Source organism: Camelus bactrianus, chromosome 23 (genome assembly GCF_048773025.1).
Source record: "Camelus bactrianus isolate YW-2024 breed Bactrian camel chromosome 23, ASM4877302v1, whole genome shotgun sequence".
Lineage (NCBI taxonomy): Eukaryota > Metazoa > Chordata > Mammalia > Artiodactyla > Camelidae > Camelus > Camelus bactrianus.
The window spans coordinates 33,515,496-33,537,830 of NC_133561.1; the positions used below are offsets into that span (position 1 = coordinate 33,515,496).

The following is a 22,335-nucleotide window of genomic DNA, read 5'->3' on the forward strand; positions in this document are numbered from 1 at the left end:
GACATTATGCTGTACACCAGAAATCGATACTTTGTAACTGACTATATTTCAATTGAATAAAAAAAAAAAAACAGAGCTAATGAGCAGGCTCTTAGGAAGCAGTGAGAAGAGAACGGTTTCTAATATTGGAAAAGAAATTAGTCTGGATGACCTTAAATCCTTTCCCACCGTAAGGTGTTCATTTCTTCCTTACGCAGAAGCAAGGGAAATACTATAATACTTCTCCACTCACCTTCTGACTGGTGAGCAGTTTCCTAGTGATTCCAGAACCCAGTAGTTGAAATGGGCTGATTGATAGCATTAAATCATAATCACAATAATTATGTTTGAGTGCTCACTGCATGGCAGCACTGTGTGCTTTTCATGGATTATTTAATTATCTCAAAATCTCATGAAAAATTTTAAATAGAGTTACCAAAACAGAAGAGCAGAGACATTAACTTTCCCAAGGTCAAACAGGTAGTTACGGTGGATCTGGGATTTGGGTCCGTCTGGCCACAGAGCCAGCACTCTTGATCAGTGCCCTATATTTTCAAGGCGACTCGTCCCTGAGGAAAAAAGCCCCCGTTCCCCCTTCAGGACAATATTGTTTAAAAAGTGTGGCCTTTGTCAAACTTGGGTTTGGATTCTGACTCTGCTTTACTCTATGGTCCTAGACAAGGTATTTCCTAGTTTCCTTCTCTATAAAATGGGGGTGATGGTATCTATTTCCCAAGTTTGTTGGGAGGATCAACTGAGATCATACATAATAAAGTGCTCAGAAAGACTGGAGACCACGTTTCCATCGTCCATCAGGCTGTCCTCAGCAGACGCCCGTGGGCTCTAAGCTGATGATGGGGTGACTTTGGGAGAGTGAGTAAATGAAAGCTGACTTTTTCCTCTGTTCCTTGAAAAGATGACTTGTCCATTGCCCTCAGTGCCCTTCTATCCCCCTCAACCCCACGCGCACACACAGACATACAGAACATGGTATTCAGAAAGCCCAGTCTGTTTCCCCTCCCCTTGGCCTTGCCTCTCAGCCTTGCCAGGTCACCTGTTGAGTTGTTTGATGTTGTGCCAGGCCCTCCGTGGGCTCTCAGCCCTGGGCATGTCTGAGATCACTGACCTCTGCGCCACTGGGCCTCCACCTCCGCCAGCAAGATGGGGCTGAGCTCCTGGTGACAGCCGCAGATGGCAGCTGGGTTCCACAGTCCTGAGCTGGGCTCTGTTCTCCCCTTCTCACTTGTCTGTGCCAGCACTATTCCATTGGCTTTCCCATCTTCTTCATAAAAAAAAAATACATATATATATATATAGTTAAAATACACAAAACGTTAACATGTATCCTTTAAACCATTTTTAAGTGTACAGTTCAGTGGCATTATTTATGTTCACATTGTTGTGCTCTCCATTTCCAGAACTTTTTCATCATCCCCAATGGAAACTTAGCCCATCAGACCATAACCCCCATACACTTCCCGCCACCCCAACAAGCCCAGGCAACCTTTACGCTACTTCCAGTCTCTTGATTTTGTGCCTGGAGTTCTTCATATAAGTGGAATCACACAATACTTGTGTTTTTGCTTCTGGCTTCTTTCATTTAGCATAATGTTTTCAAGGTTCATCCACGTTGTGGCATGTGTCAGAATTTCATCCCTTTTCAAGGTGGGATAGTATTTCATTGCGTGGATATGTGACATTTTGCTGATCCATTCATTTGTTGATGAATGCTCTCTTTTCTTTAATCAGACTTCTTTGGGCCTATGGTAATTTGCAATAATATAGAGAGAACAGTCTACTGTTTCCTTTGCAGCAGGACACGAGGGAGGGTTGCTGTCCAGAACGTGGGGGAAGGCGCAGCCGAGTGTGCTGTTTGTAAACTCTGCTCTTCTGCCTCTTCTGGGATTTCACCCTTCCAGGGGTCTCTCTTCCCAATAGATACTTACTGTGCGTGACGTCACCCGAACCCAGAAACGCTAGTGGGAGAGGACAGAAGGGATTATCTGGGGCTACAAGCTTGCCTTTGCCTGCCCTGCGGGTTCAGAGTTTACTGTTGCCCCAGGGGTGCTCTGTTCTCCCTGCTGTAGGCGCAGGGTCCAGAGACTCCATCCAGAGCAGCTTTTGTTTTCCTGTTTGTGTCTTTGAGATTTTGTTTGTATGTTTCTGTTTTGTATATTTCTTCTCATCAGTTGCTGTCATTTCTGGTCTCGTGCTTGGCACTTCAGGATGAACTATACTGTAATCATAGGGTTTCCTAACAGAGACGTGTCCTGTCTTCTTTATTTAGACTTCTGTGTCTGGGCGTTCCCTTAGGGAAGGACTCTCTTTCTCTGAATCTTCCTCCACCCCTTTTTTTCCCCTCCCTTCTCAGCTTCTCTCCCTTTTACACCCCCTCAATGCACCAGAGCTTCTGAGCCTCTATCTGGACCACAGTCTCTACTCTCAAGGTATCCACGGCTAAGACGATGACACACACCGTCAGCACACACACTCCCAGCGTGTCTCACGGTTACCTCTCAGAGGATGTAGGCGAACCTGCACTAACCCCCTGAGCTCATCAGACAGGAATCCCCCGTGAAATTACCTGCTTTACACAGCCTGCTCTTTCATTCTCTCGCTCCTATTTGTCTCCGCTTTCTTTATGGGAACTTGTAGCATGTAGGATGCCTGTTCTTCTAGGCCCTTCCCTGGGGTTGCATGGCCTTCACTGAGTCATGTCGCCTTTCAGACCACGTGTCACACAGTCTGTGGAAGAAATAGTATCATCGGCCCTGTTTATCTTCAAAGGCTGTCTCAAAGATCACACGTCGAAGTGCTCTGAAACTGAGGCAGTGCCCGGATGGGAGTTCTTACCACAGTCTTCTTGGACTCTCGTGAACTTGTCTGCCTTTCTCCTCAGTTTTCCTGATGTCCTGATGCCCCTTCAAAGAGCACCTCAGGCAGGCAGATTTCCCCAGATGTAGCTGCGAAAATTGGAGACGCTGGGATGTCCGTGAATGGGAAGAACCAGCGTCTTCCTGGTGCAGGGAGCCAGGTCCAGATCCAGTACTGGGAAGTGTAGAAACAAGGTGGCCAGAGGCCCTGGGAACCTCAGGCAGAGGGCAGCCTTGATTGCCTCTCTTTGCAACAGCTTCTTTTTGTTTTGGGGAGAAGTAATTAGGTTTATTTATTTACTTATTTCTTTTAATGGAGGTACTAGGGATTGAACCCAGGGCCTCATGCATGCTAAGCACGCACTGTACCACTGAGCTATTGCAACAGCTTCTTAATGCAGTTGATCTCCATCCAAAGGCAAAAGAACATCCTTCCATATGAGGCGGGTTACTCTCATTATCTCCTTTTTTCAGGTGAGGAAATTGAGGCCTAGGAAGAACGGACCTGGAGGAGGGTGTGCTGAGGGGAAGGCAAGCCTAGTGCTACTTACTTGGGAAGAACTGTCAAGGGTGAGCCTATGAGCCGTGAGGGGCAGGAGCCCGGCCAGCAGTGGGCAGACCCGCCCCCAGGCAGAGCTCCAGCCGGGCCTGGACCCCCCGGGCTGGCTGCTTCTGGTGCATCCTCTGCTCAGAATAGGTTCACTTCTGGCTTTCTTCCTTTGCTGTTTCTTAGGGTCTCATGACCCAAGGCAGTGTGCCAGGCTGACAGTTAAGTGCAACGGCTGGCCCGTCAGGCCCCCTTGTTAAAGACGTTAGCAAGATGCCCCCTTCAGATGAACACAGCCCACGGGTGCGTAGCCTACCGGCAAAACTTAACGTGTTTCATCTCCCAGTCCCCTCCTTACCATGTGCTCACGTTCAGGGCACACCCTGCACACCTGTATGTAGAGCTCTGGAAAGACCTGAGAAAGCTCCCCGTTGCTCAGGATGTGGGCTGAGCCCAGAGTTAGGGATGTGGGGGTGCAATGAGCTCTCCCCGGCAGTTGCTTGATGCTCCTGGCTGGCTGCAGGGCAGACCCTGGGGGTATCGGGTACACACAGGTGCATGGGTAAGGGAGGTATTTCCGCCCTTCATTTGACGCATAGTACAGATTTCTTTGTATCACCTGCCTCCTCCTGTGTCCTGCTTTCCCGTCTGGATTACTGTGTAGCGTTTTTGTCCCAGTGCCCAGCAGCGTTTGACTCTATAAAATGAAGGCGTTTGTATTGGGCTTTCCCCAAAGTTCCCTGCGGGGCTGTGACTCTGAGATTCTATGAGATGTTTGATATTGTTGGTAGGAAAAGGAGAGGTTCTGCTCCATGGAAAGGCCAGGAACTTACTGGCGAGTGCATAACGAGTGATGAAATTGTGATTCGGTCTGGCCTACCTCCTACCTTGTGGCCAGTCAACCCCTGGCCTCTCTCTGCTTTGAGAAGGTAGCAGGGCGGCCGTGGTGCTTCACCTACAAAGGTGCTGCTTCTGGGCAGAGTGGAGTCCTGAGGAGCTCTGTGTCCTTTCCATGTCTCCAGTGTGAGTCAAGCTGGCAGCAGCTCTAGAAGGGGCACCCAGGGGGCTCTTGTACAGTGCAGAGGGCTGCCCGTGAGCGGGAGAGGGAATTCCTTGGCCAGGTGGCCCCATTCAGCCGGCTGCTCCTGCTGGAAAGACATGCAGCGTTTTGGCACTTGGCACTGTTCTGCCCCATCTGGCTCCTTTGGAACGAGAGTGAAAGAGCCCTGAGCAGGGCACCTGGGAAGGCAGAAGGATGATGCCAACGCAGGGCGTGGGCAGTGGGGGGGGGCTCAGTTCTGGGGAGCAGCAGCTCTGCGCGCCACTGCTGGTGAGTGGGCTCACCTGTCCTCTTGCAGACAAAACTCAGAGACTGGAGGTCCTTGCCTTTCCCAAAGCAGCTCAAGTTCAGCCTCTGTTCTCCCTGCCTCCTGGGTTAGGTTGGCTGCACGTTTGACATAGAAGCGAGGTTGCTCGTGTTCTTGTTTAAGTCCTAGGTTTATCTCCTCCCCTGTGCAGTCCCTTGTCACCCCAGCCTAGCCCCGGGATGGATGGGACTCTCCAAGACTGTCCATTTTCTTTCCCCTGTAACCTTCTATAAACTTCTCTTCACTTTACCCCCTCTTGTCTTGACTCTCGAAACTCTTCCCATCGGAAGAAAAAGGCAGTTCACCCCCTACCCCTCTTTAGGGCCACACCTCTGTTTGTTCTCTTGGAAACCATGGCAACGTGGCCTAAGAGGCCACTTCTGCCACCTTGGAAGTTAATGTTCCAAAACCTTGTACTCACAGCTGCAAGCTCTCAAGCACTTTTTTTTTTCCAAAAGGGGCCAAGAGCCTCTGAATTTTCAGATCTGCTGAAAGTAGAAAGTCTCCAACCAACCAACCCCTATGTAATCCTTCTGCAAGCAGGTTAGGAGTGGGAGCCACGTGCTCTGTGGGACCTGGAGCAGGACCACGGGCACTGTTAGCTGGGCGTCCTGGGGAGCGTTCTGGAGTGTGGTCTACACTGAGATTTCTTCTTTTCCTTCTCACAATTATTCCGTGACTAAGCAGACCAGTGCTGGAGGTGGTTATCTTTCTGCTTTCTGGTTTTCCTTCTCCTTGACGTCTTTGCACTCCTTGCTCCGATGCTACCTTTTAAAGCCCCGAGTCGGGAGTCGGGGAGCGGTGATGATTAAGTGCAGGAGCCCGGCAGAAGAATTCCACAGCCTTAGACGGCAAAGTTTCCAGAGCCTCAAGGCCATGGGACTTCCCCCGCAAAGGAGTCCTCTTTCTTGAGTTGGCTGTTGCAGGAGGGAGGGGAGAGAGCAGGCTGGCGTGTCCTCAGCTTCTCTTTGGACTTGGCTGCTTGCAGAGGGAGGGTTCAGTGACTGAAGCCCTGAAGGGAAGGAACTGATGCCTGCCCCACCCCCCCAAACTGCAAAGGATTGTTCTCTGGTGAGGGCGATCTGACTGCTTGGGAACAGCTGGCCAGGGCTTGTGAGCCTGGGGAAACTGGGACAAGAGCACGCTTGCAAACCTTTGCCGAAGCAGATGCTAGGCAAACAGTGTGAGGTGCCTGCGAACGTCTGGCTCTGCTGGGTTCTGATGCCTTTTGTGACACCTCCTCTGGTCCCCTCTGCGAATCCTTGAGTACTTGCGTAGTGGTGGGGAGAGCTTAGAAGAAGGCAGCCATGTCACCAGGGAGTTAGTTGGAGGTGAGCCTCCATCTGTCTATCCCCAGCCCTAGTTTTGCAGGCTCAGAGTGGAATTCAGGGGGGACAGTGGAGCCACCTTGCAGCTTGTAGTTGGGGACGACTCCCTTATCACGTTCCGGTCTGAATTTTCAGCTTCGGGGGGCAGCGCTGAAAGGAGCCGGAGTCAGACTGTAGCCCAGGGGTCTTTTTACCACTCTGTCTAATCTCCCAGCCTTTTCCTCCCTCAGGCCACTTCCCTGTTTATGCCAGACTGGGGACTTGGCTGAGCATACTAAATCCCGGTGTTTGTAATCCATAGCAGTAGTCTTACATCCTTCCTCTCCCCCCATCTCTGTTAGGGCCCCTCACTTCTCAGTCCTCAGTGTCTGCCTCTGCTTCAGGCATAGTTAGATACTCCATATGTGGCTTGGCCAGGCAAGCTCCAGATGGATTTGGGAGAATTCAGATTGGTTCTCAGAGTTCATCCTGTGTGACCCATCATCCGTGACCCCAGTGACATGGATTGGCCCTGTGTTGGTGCAGGCTGTGGCTGCCCCACAAGTGCCCGGTTTGCTTCTCAGCACTTCATACCCTTCACTGTCTGAGCCAGTGTGAGCTAGACAGGGCCGACTGTGTCAGAAGTTACCGAGGTGGGGGGAACAGAATTCTGTCCAATTAGGTTGTCCCTGGAGATGTGACAAAGAGAATGAGACAGGTTTTGAGATTGAGATAGATAAATAGATAGATAGACAGACAGACAGACAGACAGGTAGATAGATTGTGGGGGTGAGAGGAAGAGAGAGAAAGAAGGAGGCAAGAAGAGAGGGAGAGATGGGGAAAGGGATATACATAGATAAGAACAAGCAGAAGCTTGGAGATGAGGCACACAGGGAAAAATGAGGAGGTGGAAAGAGATTGGTACTAGGTATTTTTCCCATGATTGCTGGCAGCTCAGTACTTCAGAAATAAACCAGAAAACATCCTTTTTTTTGTCACTTCCTACAGACCTCCCTCCCTCCCAGCTCCACCAGCATCACCGTGGTCCTCCTCCCAGGTTTTTCGTTGGAGGTACAGAAGTGATGTTTAAGATGCTATGAGTGGGAGTTTAGAATCGAATGAGCATTAGGAGAGCTTAGATTCTTTATGTTTACCTTTGCTTCTCCCTAGAGAGGGGATGATTCCTGCCATGATGGCTGGTCTCCCTTCTGTCTGCACGAAAAGCCCTGGGACTGTGTCCTGGAGCACAGGGGTGATGTGCCTGCAATCCACTCAGCCCACCAATGTCATAGCCCCAAGAGGAAGGAGTGCTGGGGATGTGGTTCTGGGGACTACAAGCTGCAAGGTGGCGCCACTGTCCCTCCTGAACTCAGATGACTGATTCTCTGGAGACAGGGGCCCCTTCTGGGCCTCCTCTCTTTCTCCTTCTCCTTCTCTTGGAAACGAAAGCACCCAGCCCAGAGAAACGTGGTTCATTCATCAGTTGCACACGTGAGGTCCAGCACGGGGGCAGACGAGCCGGGGAGAGGTGATACGTGCTTTCTGCTCACTCAGGAGAATACATGGTACCTTCCGCTCCCTCTCCCCTGAGACGTCCATAAACAACGACCAGCTGGGGCTGAGTCACCTCTTCACCTGCCCTTTGTCTCTTTCAACAATGGGTCCTGTGTCCGTCACCACGGATCTGAGCCCTTTTGAATAGATGCTCCTTCTAGCCCATGATTTTTGGAAGCTTACTTCCAAAATCTTACTTACTTACAACCTTCCTTGGTGGTTCTGAGATGTGTCTGCTTCTCTTTGTCTTTCTACATATTCCCAAGTAATGGCCACTCAGCCTGAGTAAACACCGTGAGATTTAGGAACGGAAGCACTGGGGTCGCCCGCACTAGCTTGCACGGTGCCTTTCTCTCTGCCTACTCGTGGCAGCCCAGGGCAGCAGTCCAGGGCGGCAGTCCAGGGCGGTGTTGAACCCTTTCCCGCCTCCCCTCTTCTCCCTTCCCACCCTGCAGGAACGATGGGATGCTGATGACAGTCGGTCTGACAAGCCTAGAAACCATGCCTGCTCTGCTCTTTTGACCTCAAGGTGCTGCCAAGGCTGATTTCTGTCCCAAGTTCTGATTTTCCCAGCAAGACTCTATCAGCTAACCGGGGCTGTCAGTCAGGACTCTGACCTCTCCTGGGGCAGCAGAGGGTGCGTCCCTCAGGGAATCCGCAGCAGCTTCCCCTTTCTGCCTCTCTCCTCCCCGTGGGGCTGGTTCTCACGGCTACCCTTCCTGAGCCATGGTGGCATCTGGGGGACATTCAGGTATAATCTGAGTTGGGAGGAATTGAACAATCTGTGGGATTTGCTCTTCTGAACTCTGCCCTAACTCTATTGCTAATCTGGTTAGTAAGCCCATCGGCAGTGAGGCTTGCCTCCTACTAAGGGGATCTCATCCCGAAGGAACTGGAACGAGGAGGAGAAAGAGAAGCGATAAAGCCCTGCAGCATCCTTTGTGCTCCAACCAGCTGTTCCTGGAAGGTGACTCTCTGTTTGGTGCCTGGCTTATTTATCGGTCAGCGCACACTTCTGCTTAGTTGTGTGTGTGTGTGTGTGATGACTACAGGGGCTGGTTCCTCCGCTCTCCTGCCCGCCTTGAGTGGCCTATGCTCAGGGGCCCATTTCTTTCCTCTCACCTGTTGCTTCGTGTTTGGCTGGGCGAGTCGGGAGGGCAGAAGGAAGGCTGCGGTGCCCTGGCCAGAGCCTGACCTGACCGCTCCCCACTTCTACCAAAAACTCTTCTCTTGTGCCTGACGCCCTGGAGACACAGGCGTCCAAGGATGAATGAGCCTTCCTTTTGGTCATCCTTCAGCATCTGAACCTTGCATGGTGACTCCTTGGTGCTGGCCAGGGGTCCTCACCCCCCTGACTCAAACCTTGAATCTTGTTGAGAAGGCGTATCCCTTCTTCCCGGAGCTCCTCGAGGAGTAAGGATTGGATGGAAGGTCTCTGGACAAGTGGAGGAAACGTGTGTCCCTTCAGAGGCACCTCAGAGGCCACCTCCTGCAGACGTCCCGCCGCGGGTGGCCGGCTCCATGCCGGTGGCCCTGCACCCGCGGCGGACGGAGGTGGGGTTGCTTGGAGGCTCTCTTCCCATGAGCCTTGGTGGGAAGCCTCAGCGTCTTCATCCTGATGACACTGGCAGCCAGTAGGGACCGGTGGGGAGTTGGGGGGTGAGGAGTGCTGCTGGCTGGAGCCTGGCTTGGACAGGAAGGAAGAGGACAAAGCGGCTTTGTCTCGTCTCAGTGATGTGATGATGCAGAGGTGAGAAAGCCGTGTGTCTGGGCCTTTCCCCTCGGCGAGCTGAGGCAGAGGCATGCACGGGCAAGAAGCCAGACCTTCCCTGCTCTGAAGGACCCGACCCTCCTCCTCACTTCGGGTTTGCCTTTGCTGGCGCAAGTCCTAAGCTCTACTTTCTGGCTGTATATACCCTTTTCGTTCCCGACAAAGTTGTGGTGGGTCTTTTTTTTTTTTTTTTTTTTTTTTTTTTAAAGCTGTTTGAGGGGGTTGGGAAAGGAAAACTTTGAAAGTAAAATAATAAAAAACAGACCACTCTGCCTTGACAGGCACATAAATAGCTTCGCCACGGCCGGGCTGCGCACTGGCTTCGCCATAGCAACCCAAAGCCAGTGTTTACAGCAGCCCGTCGCCCCGACTGGGAAACAGCAGCTGCTCCTGCTCCGCCAGCCGCGCCACACTGCTGCCTTGGCCTCAGAGCAGTGGGCAGGCGCCCCCGGGAGGTGATGCCGAGAGGTGATGCCAGGCCGGGACCAGCCCTCCTGCGGGGGCTGTGGGAAAGGGCAGAGCGAAGGCAGCATGGGATTCAGATGTGCCAGCGGGGTGGTAATATTTGCAGAGCCTGGAGTGAGTGGGGGGGTGTCTTCTGTGTCCGCTGCCCCCCTCCCCTGTGAACTGCCCCATCCTCTGTCATCTCCTGCGGAGGTCGGAAACAGGAGGCAGAGGGTGCTTAGTTCCTGAACTTGAAAGGGGTCTGGGTGTTCCCCTGAATCTCACAGGGACACCCTCTCAGGCCTGTTACCTCAAGGACTCACAGGAGGGGGGCTTTCCTTGGGAAGATCACGGGTCTTTCCGGGAAAGCGGGCTGCCCTGAGATGAACAGAAGCAGACATCAGCATCCCGGAAGGACTACAGGAGGGAGAGAGGTGACAAGACCCTCCTGTGCCTCCCCTGACAGCCTGGATCCAGGGGCAGTGTCAGGAACAGGCCCCCACTCGAGGCTCTCAGTGCTTTAGCCTGGTGGGGTTGCAGCTTCTCATGATGTTGTTACAAAGATGCGTTGTCACCTCTGCGTCGTTCTCAAAGGGAGAGTGAAACTGGGGCAGGGAAGTGACGGGTTACTGGGGCGTGCGCCCTCTCTCTTTCCTGATAAACGTCATCTTCTCAGAATGGAGCCCTTGTCCATTTGCCTGGGACTTTCAGAAAGTAGTTGGGCTGAGAGATGGCTGGGCGGGCGGAGCTGGAAGGATGACTCTGTACTCTGTACAGGTGAGATGCTCGTGGAGCGGAGGGAGGCAACAGGAGGGCCCGCCAGGCCTGGTGTCCGGTGCATGGTCCTCTGGCTCATGCCCAGGTCACACAGGAAGGTAGTTTTGCTTCCTCTCTTACTGAGCCCCTGGGACAGCTGCCCACGGCACTCCCTTTTGGTGGATGGCCTGTGACCTCCTCATTCTGAGGCCGGGCTGCTTTCCTCTTTCCTCTCACCACTGAGGACTCCGCCGGAACCTGGGCCTGGGAGCCATGAGATCCTGACTCCAGCAGCCAAGGGAGGTTGACGCCCCGTCCCTCCCCATGAGCGAGGCATGAGTCTGCTGAAATTTGTTTCTAAAAACAGCACAGGATCCAATCCAGCTGTTGAAAAGCCCCTTTGTTCCCTTGGAACCAAAATGTGGGAAAACCGCGGCAGCCCCAAGAAAAGGCAATCTCTGTTGCCCCAGAGAGTGTGCGTGCTGCCGCCCCAGGGGCTGCCTCCTGTCTGCTGACCCAGTGGCTAACCATCCCGATTCCGAGGAGCTGCGCCTTACTCAGCGTGAGGCAGAGACCCTTGCTAACCCGTATCCTGAGCACTTCCTGTGAGCTGGTGGGAGGGATCAGGCGAGACTGCCAGCATCTCTTTCAGTAGGCAACAGACCTTCTAGCTGGCACTGTCACTCCCACCTGAAGTCGACTCTTGTCCTTAATCAGCTGAAGGAAATGATCAGTGTTGCTGTTTCATCCGCCACCTTTTTTTTTTTTAATCTCTGGCTTGCTGTGAGCACTCCCTCTGCACCCCCTGACTCATAGGAGGCCACAGAGGTGACCCGGGCCAGTATGACTCAGATTACTTGGAATGAGGGTACATTCCCTATGGCTCTGGGCCCAACGGAGTGCCCTTTTTTGTCTGGATATGTTAATACTATTTTAGGATGGAGCTGGGGTGGTGGTGACAATGCCCTCCTAGACACATTCCTGCTTCAGTTTCCTGACCCATGCCATGCAGATCCTGTCTTCATCTCGATGGTGCCTGGGGTCTCTGACATGGGCTGGATCAACAGGCCAGACGGTCAGGAACAGACTATCATCAGCCTTGGGTCAATCCTTGGTAACACTGTTTAGAGAAAGTATGTGCTATCTGTTTACCTGACCGTCCTCTGTCCCCTGAAGGCATCTGGCCAGGACTGATACATTTTGTCATCATTGCCATTATGTGTCTTAGAAGGACAGTCTCTCCAGGTCTGAAAGGCTTTAGCACCATAGTATATTTTATTTTATTTTATTTTATTTTATTTATTTTATTTATTTTATTTTATTTATTTTATTTATTTTATTTTATTTTATTTTTATTTTATTTTATTTTATTTTATTTTATTTTATTTTATTTTATTTTATTTTATTTTATTTTTTATTTTATTTTATTTTTTATTTTATTTATTTTTTGGCCCTCAGGTGCAGACTACTGAGTCAGCCATGCTAATGGATTCATGGCCCAGGATTATCACTGGTCCGTGCAAGGCCCTTCCTGTGCTCAGTTTCCCCAGATCCCAGGTCTTTTCCTTTCCTTGCCTGTGAGCAACATTCTAATGTGATAATATGTATCTTTTTGATTAAATACGTCCCTTAAAATGTATAGTATTGCTTTAGATGGGTGTGTTTTTAACTTTTGTTAAAGCACCCTTTTCACCCCCACGAAGCACTGTTTTGGAGATCAGCAGTATTGCTGTGTGCACATCTGATCTGTGCTTTTTATGGCTGCATAATATCCCCCGTTACCAAGCACACGCCCTTTACCTGTACATCCCTGGGAGGGGGGGGTCCCAGGTTGCCTTCTATTCCTGTCACCACAAATACTGCCCCAGTGAGCATCCTTGTACACTCCCCCTTCTGAACCTGTGGGAGCACCTTTGGGAGATGCACCCAGTAGATAACTGGGTCCAAGGTATGCATAGACTTGGTTCGGCCAAGTGCAAGGTGGCTCTGGGAAGTAGAGAAAAATTCTGGATCCCTAAGGCCCAGGGGGTTGAGGACGACACATTTTCTCCAGGTAGATGCTATGATTCTGGCACTGCATTTCTGCTGCTGAAGTGAAGGAGACACCTCAGGACAGCAGACTAGGGGAGGGGGAGGGCAAGCGAGGGCGCCTCGTGGGTACCACCTAACCAGCAAGTGACGTTCTCTGTGCAGGAAGGGAGTACTCACCAGAACCCAAGTCCTAGGGGCTGGCTGAGAATTAGCATCGGGTTCCAGGACCAGGGCCAGAACCACAGGCCACAGTGTGCCATCCTGGGGCCAGTGCAGAGGACTGATTTTGGTGCCTCACTTGGCTTCCTGGCATGGGCCTGGCTGTTGCTGATGACAGGTGGTGCCGCCCACCAGCTGAACTTTAGCCAACGTGCTCTGCCTCTGACCTTCTTCCCATATGCCTCCCAAGGGCCTGAGTAGATTGGAGGAGAGAGGATATGCTCAGGTCTGCTCTGCGAGCCAGCAGGCATCAGAGGAGCAATTAGGGCAGGGCAGGCATGGGAAGGGAAAGAACCTGGTTCCACGAGGATGGCTGCTAGACCTGAGTGGGAGGGACTGGCGCGGGATTGGGGGCGGGGGGCTAGAATCTGGGTCGTGGAAATAAGGGGCTTATAGTGAGGAGGGAGCGGAGCAGCCTCTGTGCGGAGTTTAGGCCTTCAGGGAGAAGGGCCAGCCAGGGATGCGTCATGCTAGGCAGCCGGCCGTGTTTGATGCTTGCCGGCTTTCTTGAAAGGCCCTCTCAGAGGCATGGGAGTGCCCACGAGAAGGAGTGAAGCTTAGGACACTGTAAGTAATGGTGCAGGAACTGCCCATGCTGGAGAAAGGAGACAGAGTAATCCAGGGCAGGATCTCTGTGCCTCTCCCAAGTCACTGCGGGTTCCACGGCCAGGGGTGTGAGGTAGCAGAGTGGAGGCAGCCCTCATCCCCACTCCTGGGATCTCCAGGTGGAAATTGGGTATGTTTGGAATCACACCCGTCCAGAGCCAAGGGCATTCTGGCTGGGGGGGATGCGCACGTGGGGGCGGGGATGGGATGGAGCCGGAGTGTCAGCTGATAAGCTGTGGACCTACCCCTACACCTGCCGGGGAAGTTCAAAGAGGTAAGGAGGTCCTCTTTTAGAGCTTTTAGGGATCATGGGCCAGGAACAGATAGATAGGTACACGTGGGCTTTCTCGTCAATCCATAGCTTTGTTTCTCATAAGATTGTCCCTGTACTCGAGGCATGGTGGCTTTGGATTCAGACTAGGGCATAGACCCCGGCTCTCCGAATCTGTATTTCCCTACTGTAAAGCAGGGCGCCCTCCTTTACAGGGCTGTCAGTGAAGATTCAGTGAAACAGTATATGTAATAGTGACAGTAGCTTCTATGTAGGGACCCACCACTGCACATCCCCCGCCAGACGAGGCTGCTGCCTGGATAATGCGCACGTGTGTGTGTGCGTGTATACATATATGATCTCTCTCTGCATTTTCACCAAAAGTGCCTGCTGTGGTGCCTGGCTCATTGCAGGTGCTCCACAGATATTATTTCCCTCCCTCCTCACCCCCACTCCACTCCCACCCCGACTCCTTCAAATAGGGACCCACGGAGCCTTATTTGGGATGTGGAAGCCTCCGGATCAGAGAAAAGGGAACAGGTTTTGTGCAGGGAGGCGTAAGGATGGGGAAGGGTGAGCTTGAAGCAGGTTTCATATTTCAGTTTAGTGTTTCCTAAGGCGGGGCCAGCCTGCTCCCATGTGCACACACCCCACCTCCCCACCTCCCGCCCCCACCAGCTTTGCCCTTCTTTGCTTTCACATCCTCAGTGGCACTGACACTCCAACCAGAGCATCAGCAAGTGCTCCCAATTCACTTCTGAGCCGAAGTCCCAGCCCAGGGGGGGAGGGCAGGCACAAGAGTCTGCTCCACTGAGCAGCTGTGTCGGCAGCTCGGAGGCCACGGTTTAGAGTGGTTGCTTATTATTCCAGGCAGGTCCGGCTGCACCAGCCCGAAGCCCTCGGCCCCTGCCCCCTCTTTCCTTTCTCCTGTTTCCTTTCATACTTTATTTCCCATGCAGCCGCCAGATTCAACACGAGAAGGCAGAGGAGATTCACGGGGTGGGTTCCTTTCAGATTCTCAAAATCCCCCCACTTTAGCCCCTGCGGAGGGAGCAACCCTTTTTCTCCATCGTCTAGGGGTGTATCTTGCCTTCAGCACCCAGGCAAGTTTCTAAGAGTAAAGGATTTTTTTTTTTTTTTTTTACAAAATCGGGGGAAACTGACTATCGTTTACGGTCTGGTGGCTTAAGGAATGAGGTCTCCGTTCCTGACAGCTCCCCACTTGGGAGCTTGCTAGCGGGACCAGCTGCAGGCCGAGGTGTCGGGAAGTGCAGGGCGGCCCGCTTCTCAGGGGTGTCTGGGGCTCCCCTTCACCCCCATCGTCCGGGGTGTGATGGGGGTGATTCTGAAAGAGGAGCACGTGTGAGAGCCAGCATTTCCCCTAAGCGGAGATGCTTATTCTCTGCACCCCAGAGACACCTGCTGTTAAAAGGCTTAACTAGACATTTGTCAGAAAATGAAGAGGTGCAGACTGGGGGAAGGAGTGCAGTGTGATGAACAGGCCAGCAGGCAGTCAGGGCCGCTGACTTGCCAAAGACCAAATTACTTAAAAAATTTTTTTTTATTTACTTTTTTTGGGGGGGTTATTATGTCTATTATATTTATTTTTAGAGGAGGTGCTGGGGATTGGGCCCAGGACCTCGTGCACGCTAAGCATGCGCTCTGCCACTTGAGCTCTACCCTCCCCCTCAAACCACTTTTTGTCTCCTTGGCCCTCAGTGTTTTCATCTGCGAGGTGGGAATCACAGCCGTCCCGTGTGACAGTGCTTTCACACGTCAAGTTATAGAACAGATGTTACAGGACTTTAGGAGGGAAAAAAATTAAAATGATTTAATGATCACGTGAAGTATTCTGATGTCTTGCCCCTGCAGGAAGGGATGAGAGTTTGAACTTCCATCCCGTGGTCACTAGGCTGGCAAGATGCTAGAAACGGGCAGTGAGAACATACCTTACCCAGAATGCCCTGAGCCGAGTGACTAACCCTGACCCGCCTAGAGGTGGGACCTCCCAGGCCGCTGAGCATCGCGGCTGAGGCTGAGGCCATGTGAGCACTTACAGATTCTCCTTTGCCAGTTGCCTAATAAGGTTAGGGGCTAGGCAAGCCTAGCAGTCACGGAGAGCTCTTATTCGAAGAGATCAGAGCTCAGAGAGAAGTACTGGCACCTGCTACGCCTTTGAACTCCGGAAGAATTTTCACGGAGAGCCCACCTTAAACTGGGGTTCCAACTGGGCTCCGCCCCTTTGACTCTGTGCCAGAAGCTTAGTGCCTGACCTATGTACATGTCTGTAGAGCAGCCTGAAGCAGACAAACTTCATTCTTTTCCACGTGTCCCATGGGTTCTAATCTTAAGTGACCTTTTCTGATTCCCTGTGTGAGTGGAAGAATCTTTCCTATTTGATATCTTGAGCAGGGGTTCGAAGTAAGGAATTCTGACTCAGACTGCCCCTACTGTCTAGAGATCCAAGGCCGTGTAGTCTAGTGGTTACTGCTAATGGTTATACCCTAGCTAATGGTTATTGCTAATGGAGCTGCCCTGGAATTTTCATTCCCTTCGGGGTGCTAGGAGCTCCCCCCCGGCAAGGAAAGCTGGAGGGGCGCATGGGGCTTCTTGCTCTTCTGCTTCAAGGGCTAGAAGTTCGTTAAGATCAAATCAGGCTGTTTCGCCCATCACTTGAGACGCTGGTCATCTTTCATTTAAGATTTCCAAGCACTGTTTCTGCTTATAACCCAATTCCTTTATCGCTTTCTTAGGATGGTGTGAAAAGGCAGGGTAGATTCTTTCCCCAGGTACAGTGGGAGAATCTGAGTCCTAAGAAAACTGAGTACTAACAAAGCGAAGTGACTTGTTCATAGGGTGCCTGGGAAGATGGGAAATCTGGTTCTATATCTACTACTGTTTATTCAACCAAAAAAATTAGCTGATACACCGGTTCTCTTCAAGGCACAGGGCACAAAGCAGTGAACTAGACATGCAAAAAATCCCTGCCTTCATGGAACAAACATTGCAGTGGGGAGAGATTAAAAAAAAAAGTAAAGTCTGATTTCCACTTCAGCGCTCTGTCGGCACTGTTCTGAGCATCCTCTTCAAAGGTTAAGGAGTTCTACTTAAGAGTCAAATGGGCTTCTTGCTGCTCTAGTCCTTCCCACTGCTTCTATGCCTGAAGGTGCGGAATCAGAGAGGAGACTCTGTGGTGCTGCCTGCCCCTCTGCCAGGAGGATTGAAGGGAGTTTGACTCACTGCCTCAGGTTCTTTATAGACCTCCTTGTTCCTCAGGATTCTCTGATGACGTCTAAAAAGAAAGGGAATGTGATGTTTAAAACAAATTGCAACAACAACAAAACTAAGTCCTGCTTGCATAACCCTTTGCAAGTCCGAGTAGCTCCAAAAGTGCAAGGTGAGAAGGAGGCGGCAGAGGGCATCCTGGGAGAGGAGGAGGTGTAACTGCCTGCATCCCAGGGCAACCTGCCGCGAGCAGGATGGATGGGAATCAGCAGGCACTCAGGCCATGTGTGAGTTTTGGAAAAGTGATGGATGAGAGCGTCAAGCCCTCATCCGATGGTCCGTGTACTTCCGTGTTTACCCTTTAGAAGCAAGGATGTCATCTATTTATTGGAGAGGGGCTGCTGACCAGAGAGACTTGGCTCCCCCAGTAACTGAACTCAAGTTGGTGGGGACTGTTTCACCAGAGCTGGACCCGCCGTGTTCGGGTGCCTCTTCCCACTTAGGTGGCTGGTGTGGGGCAGTCGCCCGTGCATGACACACAGCAGCCCCTCTCTGAAGCGGAGAGCAGGGCTCAGGATCAGCTTTGCCACCTTCAGTCCTCCGTATTCTCACCTGCACAGACTCCGCCCTCTCCCCCTCATCCACCTGCCTTCCTGAGGGGAGAAATGCTGATGTGAGACCCTCTGGTGTCACTCACGCACAGGCTAACTTTGCCCCCTGGCGACCTTGTGGTGGCCCTAGGCTCTAATCTGAATGACAGCCGTCTTATTCTGGCCACCCCAGAGAGCCTTTAACACTCATAGGCTTCAAACTCACTATCCTTCTCAGAGATCCCTCTGTGTCCTTTATGTAATGAGGTTCCACCCTGTATTGCCAACCACCGGAGGCTTTTACTCACTCCTTCCCGCTGACAGCTTTTTGGAGGCGGGTGGGGCTTGGCTCCAGGATCCGAGCTGAGCGCCTGACCTGTTGATAACCACAGCAGGCAGGCTGCAGACTTTCTGTACAGCATCAGGCCGAGTACTCAGAGGGGCCACAGGGGATTTGGGCATCTTCTATCAGGTTGGCCTTCTGGTCTGTAAGTGTGTGTTGGGGGTAGGGGAGGCTGATGGGGTGGGGGAAGGTGGCGGACCGCCCTGCAGCTCATTCTGGTCTGGGCTCCTTCTCCGCGCTCTCCTCACCTCTTAGAGGTGGGGTCAGACCAGAAGGCTCCGTCGCGGGCCCCTCAGACAGACAGGGAGAGTAGGAGAGCCCTTACTTCCAAGTTTCTGAAGCGGTAGGATTTGTGTTGCTAGGTTTGGAAGAGGTGAGCTATGAAGACTGCGGTGTATCTGAAGTTGTGTCTCTACACTGGAGTCTGCAGGCGGCTGGGGCCTCGCAGGGAGAAAGGGGCCTCTCCTAGGTCAGTTCCCTCAGCTCGGGCCTCAGCTATCAGCTCGGCTCAGACATCAAATCAACTGTCACCTAAACCCTTATGCCAGAATGAGTACCTCTTGCCCGAGCAGATGCTGGCTCCCCATGCTGCTCTAATTGTTTCTTTTTGTCTGTCTTTGCCTCTTTATTGCAGAGATCCAGTTGTCTTCGGTATCCAAGGAGCCCTCCTCTTCCTCCTCCTTCTCCTGCCGCCTCTCTGCCACGGCAGTTGCTGGTTGTTGCTTAGGTTGCCTCCATGGTAACGTGCACATCCTGTTTACCCCTCCATCTGGGCAAGTTGATCTCATAAGGAACCTACCTACCGTGGACAACCGCTGCCATCACCACCTGGGGACACCACTCATTGTGACACGTGGTCCGGCTTCCATTTAGTTCCCCCATCCTCTTCCTCCTCTCGCTGCCAAGCTTTTCACACACACCAAAAGGATCTGGGCTGGAGGCTGCTACTCTGAAGCTTATTGCACGAGATATAGTCGATCTATTTCCCAGCCGAGCTCCCAGAGAAGCAAGAAGTAGGAAGAAGTGAGGCGGAGAGTCAAGAGACCCCGACCAGTGGAAGGCAGACCTCACATTTTCTCTGGTCGAGGGGCTTGGTAACAGCAGGCAAAATGACGAACCCATCAGGACACGCCTTGCCGGCCAACTCGATAGCTGAGAGCCGTGACGGGGATTTTGGCTGCACAGTAATGGACCTGAGGAGGCTCATGGAGCTGCGGTCAACTGATGCAATAAACCACATCAGTGCCCACTACGGAGGTGTGATGGATCTCTGCGCCGAACTGAAAACCAACCCCGTGGAAGGTAAAGGCCATAGCAGGGGGTGGGGAATCGGAGGAAGATGGCTAGTGTTAAGGCAGACTGTTCTCCCAGCTTCTAGAAAAGGCGTATTTCCAGAAACCTGGCTGGTATGTCTGTGTCTGGTGGACAAAGTACGGATCTGAAGCACTGAAAGGGGGTGAGGCTCTGGAGGGAACTTCATTTCTTTCCCAGAGATGATGTTTAGGGACTGTGGGATTCTCTGAAGATCATTCTTTCCTCCTTTTTTCTATATCAAGGTACAGAAGAGAAATTATATATCTCTATTTTATAAATGTTTATGTTAGAGGTGCTTTTATCAGTAAATAATCATTAAGTCCTTTATTCTGTATCAGTCTTTGATTGCAAAGGGTTAAAGATAAAATTCCTCCCTGCACTGATCTTACAGTGTAAGAGGAGAGGATGGGCACAAAAAATGTGGATACGTCCATCCACCCAATGGAGCACTTCTCTACCAGACACAGAAATGGGATTGCAAATCAGTTGTACCCACCGTATCTTTGAGTTACCCACTCTGTTTTCTGTCAGGGAATTACTGATGACTTTTTCAGCTCTGTCTGATGTACTTTTAATACAGTTCTTCTTAATCTGTTCTTAATAGAGAATGAACAAATCCAGCTTCGTGCTGACCTGGCTCTGCCCAAGTGCCCAGTGAGCCGCATCACCATCAAAATGAAGAGCGAACAAAAGGACTCTTACTTTCTTACTTTTTGCCTGGTTCCAGCTTCTCTATTACAGGTCCTTGCTTGGTCCTGTGAGTCAGGCAGGCCATGGCTGAGTAGCTTGAGATTGAGCAAAGATCTTAGCCTTTTGAGGTAGACCATTTCTGACCGTTTCTTGGAGGCCACGTCACATTTCTTGCCAATTCTAGTAAGTTTTAGCCCCAAGCCAGTGCTTTAAGTTAGTGACTTGAAGTCCAGACTCTGGGATTAGAAAAAGGGAGAGAGAGATTCTTTTTTTTTTTTTTTTTTTTTTTTGGTGGGGGAGGGAGTCTATTTTTGGAAGGGGGGTAAATTAGGTTTTTTTTTTTAATGGAGGTACTGGGGATTGACCCCAGGACCTTGTGCATGCTAAGCATGTGCTCTGCCACTGAGCTACACCCTCCCCTTGAGAGATTCTTATCTAGATATCTGTACATTGCTCGTGTCTTATTTTCTTTGCAGAGAGAGCTGCCCTACATGGTCTCTTTACTTCTAGAATTCAGTTGCTTATCTCATAGGCTTTGACTTCAAATACCAGCTCTGGCATTTACTAGCTGAAAAGCATTGAACAGTTTACTCAGTCTCTGAGTAAACATCAGTTTCTTTGAGAACAGTGTTAATGTTCTAGCCTGTAGAGTTATTGGGATTAAATAATATAATGTATGTATAATCTCACACTTATAATGGGTATTCAGTAAATGAGTTGCCTCACATTAAAATGAAATCCATGTGTCTGAAGATATTTGTCAGAATATGAGACCCTCTGGAGTGCGATGCATTATTACATCTGGAGAGGTGGCTGCACGTCTAACCACAACCACTGTCCGTTTTCTCCATTCACCTCTTTGTGTCTAAAAGAGACCTGGTTAAGATGGCGGTGCTCAGTGGCTTTCATGTGGCTCACTCTTTGCCTTCTGTTTAGTACCTAATGACTGCCCTGCAGACAATGCCTACTTGCTGTCAGCGAGATTTCTGTATCCTGCCACCTTCACAGTAGTACTGACCTTAAAGAGAGGCTATTCCTGTTATGTTTTCACTGAGATCATGCAGTACTTGAGACACAACCATCAGAATTTAAGCATCTCTCTCCTTTTCCCTTCCTATACTGTTCTTTTTTTATTTAATTGAAGGACAGTCAGCTTACAATGTTGTGTCAATTTCTGGTGTACAGTGCAATGCTTCAGTCACACACGAGTATACATATATTCATTTTCATATTCCCTTTCACCGTAAGCTACTACAAGATATCGAATCTAGTTCCCTGTGCCGTACAGTAGAAACTTGTTAATCTATTTTTTATATACCGGTCAGTATCTCAAACTCCCAATTTATCCCTTCCCACCCGCTTCACCCCGGTAACCATAAGTTTGTTTTCTATGTCTGTGAGTCTGTTTTTGTTTTGTAAGTAAGTTTATTTGCCTTTTTTTTTTTCAGATTCCACATATAACTGATATTATATTTTTCTTTCTCTTTCTGGCTTACTTCACTTAGAATGACATTCTCCAGGGCCATCCATGTTGCTGCAAATGGCATTATTTTGTTATTTTTTATGGCTGAGTAGTGTTCCATTGTATAAATACACCATGGCTTCTTTATCCAGTCATCTGTCGATGGACATTTAGGTTGTTTCCATGTCTTGGCTGTTGTATATAGTGCTGCTATGAACATTGGGGTGCAGGCATCTTTTTGGATTAAGGTTCCCTCTGGATGTATGCCTGCTATACTGTTCTTGATCCCTTTGGTCAGTTGTTTCTCTCACAAAAGGGAACTGAGAAGCCCAAATAAGCTGGAATCTGGGAAACTCCTGATAGCAGGGTCCAGACTTTCCTCTCAATGTTCCATATCCTTTCTCACAGCTGCTGTTGTTTCCTTCCTGATTCCCAGAGAGCTTCCGTTCCCAAAGGCCAACATATACATCCTACTTTAATCTCAACATCAGCTATCAAATGTTACGTAGAGGCTCAGATTCTTGCCCAGTCCTGCTTTCAGACCTGTAGTTGAAAGCCGCCCCTGTCATGTCAGGTGCCTCTGTTGCTACAGACTCTGGCCACGCTCGCACCCCAGGTCCCCTACCACTGGCACAGGTGTCTATTGCCATGCCCCTGCTTCCTGGGTCACAAATACGTATCCCGTTTGTGTCACTACTGCAGTTGCCTCGGGGGTGCTCCTGCAGCTGGGGAGATGGGGCAAAAAACAGCGTTTCCATGAGTAGTTTTTAGCCCCCAGTGCCAATGGGGACCTCCTGGTGTGTGAGAAGAATAAAGGGATAGAAAAAGGAGACTCAGAAGAGTATCTCCCCAGACAAGGGCAGTGCCGAGCTGTTTAGTTGGGCAGGCGGAGAAAAGAGCGTGGATATCCAGGTGCCCCAAGGAGCAGATGCTATAAAAAGCCAGCCTGTTCACAGAAGACCGCACTGAGGTGCCTGACAGCCTAG

The 22,335-nt window shown here is 50.9% G+C and overlaps 1 protein-coding gene across 5 annotated transcripts in view; it reads left to right on the plus strand.

Annotated features, from left to right (window-relative positions):
- Window positions 1-22,335, plus strand: part of LOC105074573 (plasma membrane calcium-transporting ATPase 4) — a 96,630-nt gene that overhangs the window by 25,857 nt on the left and 48,438 nt on the right. For all 5 annotated transcript variants that reach the window (XM_074352057.1, XM_074352053.1, XM_074352054.1 and 2 more), the window contains exon 2: window positions 18,518-19,185. In XM_074352057.1, the coding sequence (XP_074208158.1) occupies window positions 18,993-19,185 (193 nt within the window). In that variant the 5' untranslated portion in view covers window positions 18,518-18,992. The remainder of the gene's footprint in view (window positions 1-18,517; window positions 19,186-22,335) is intronic.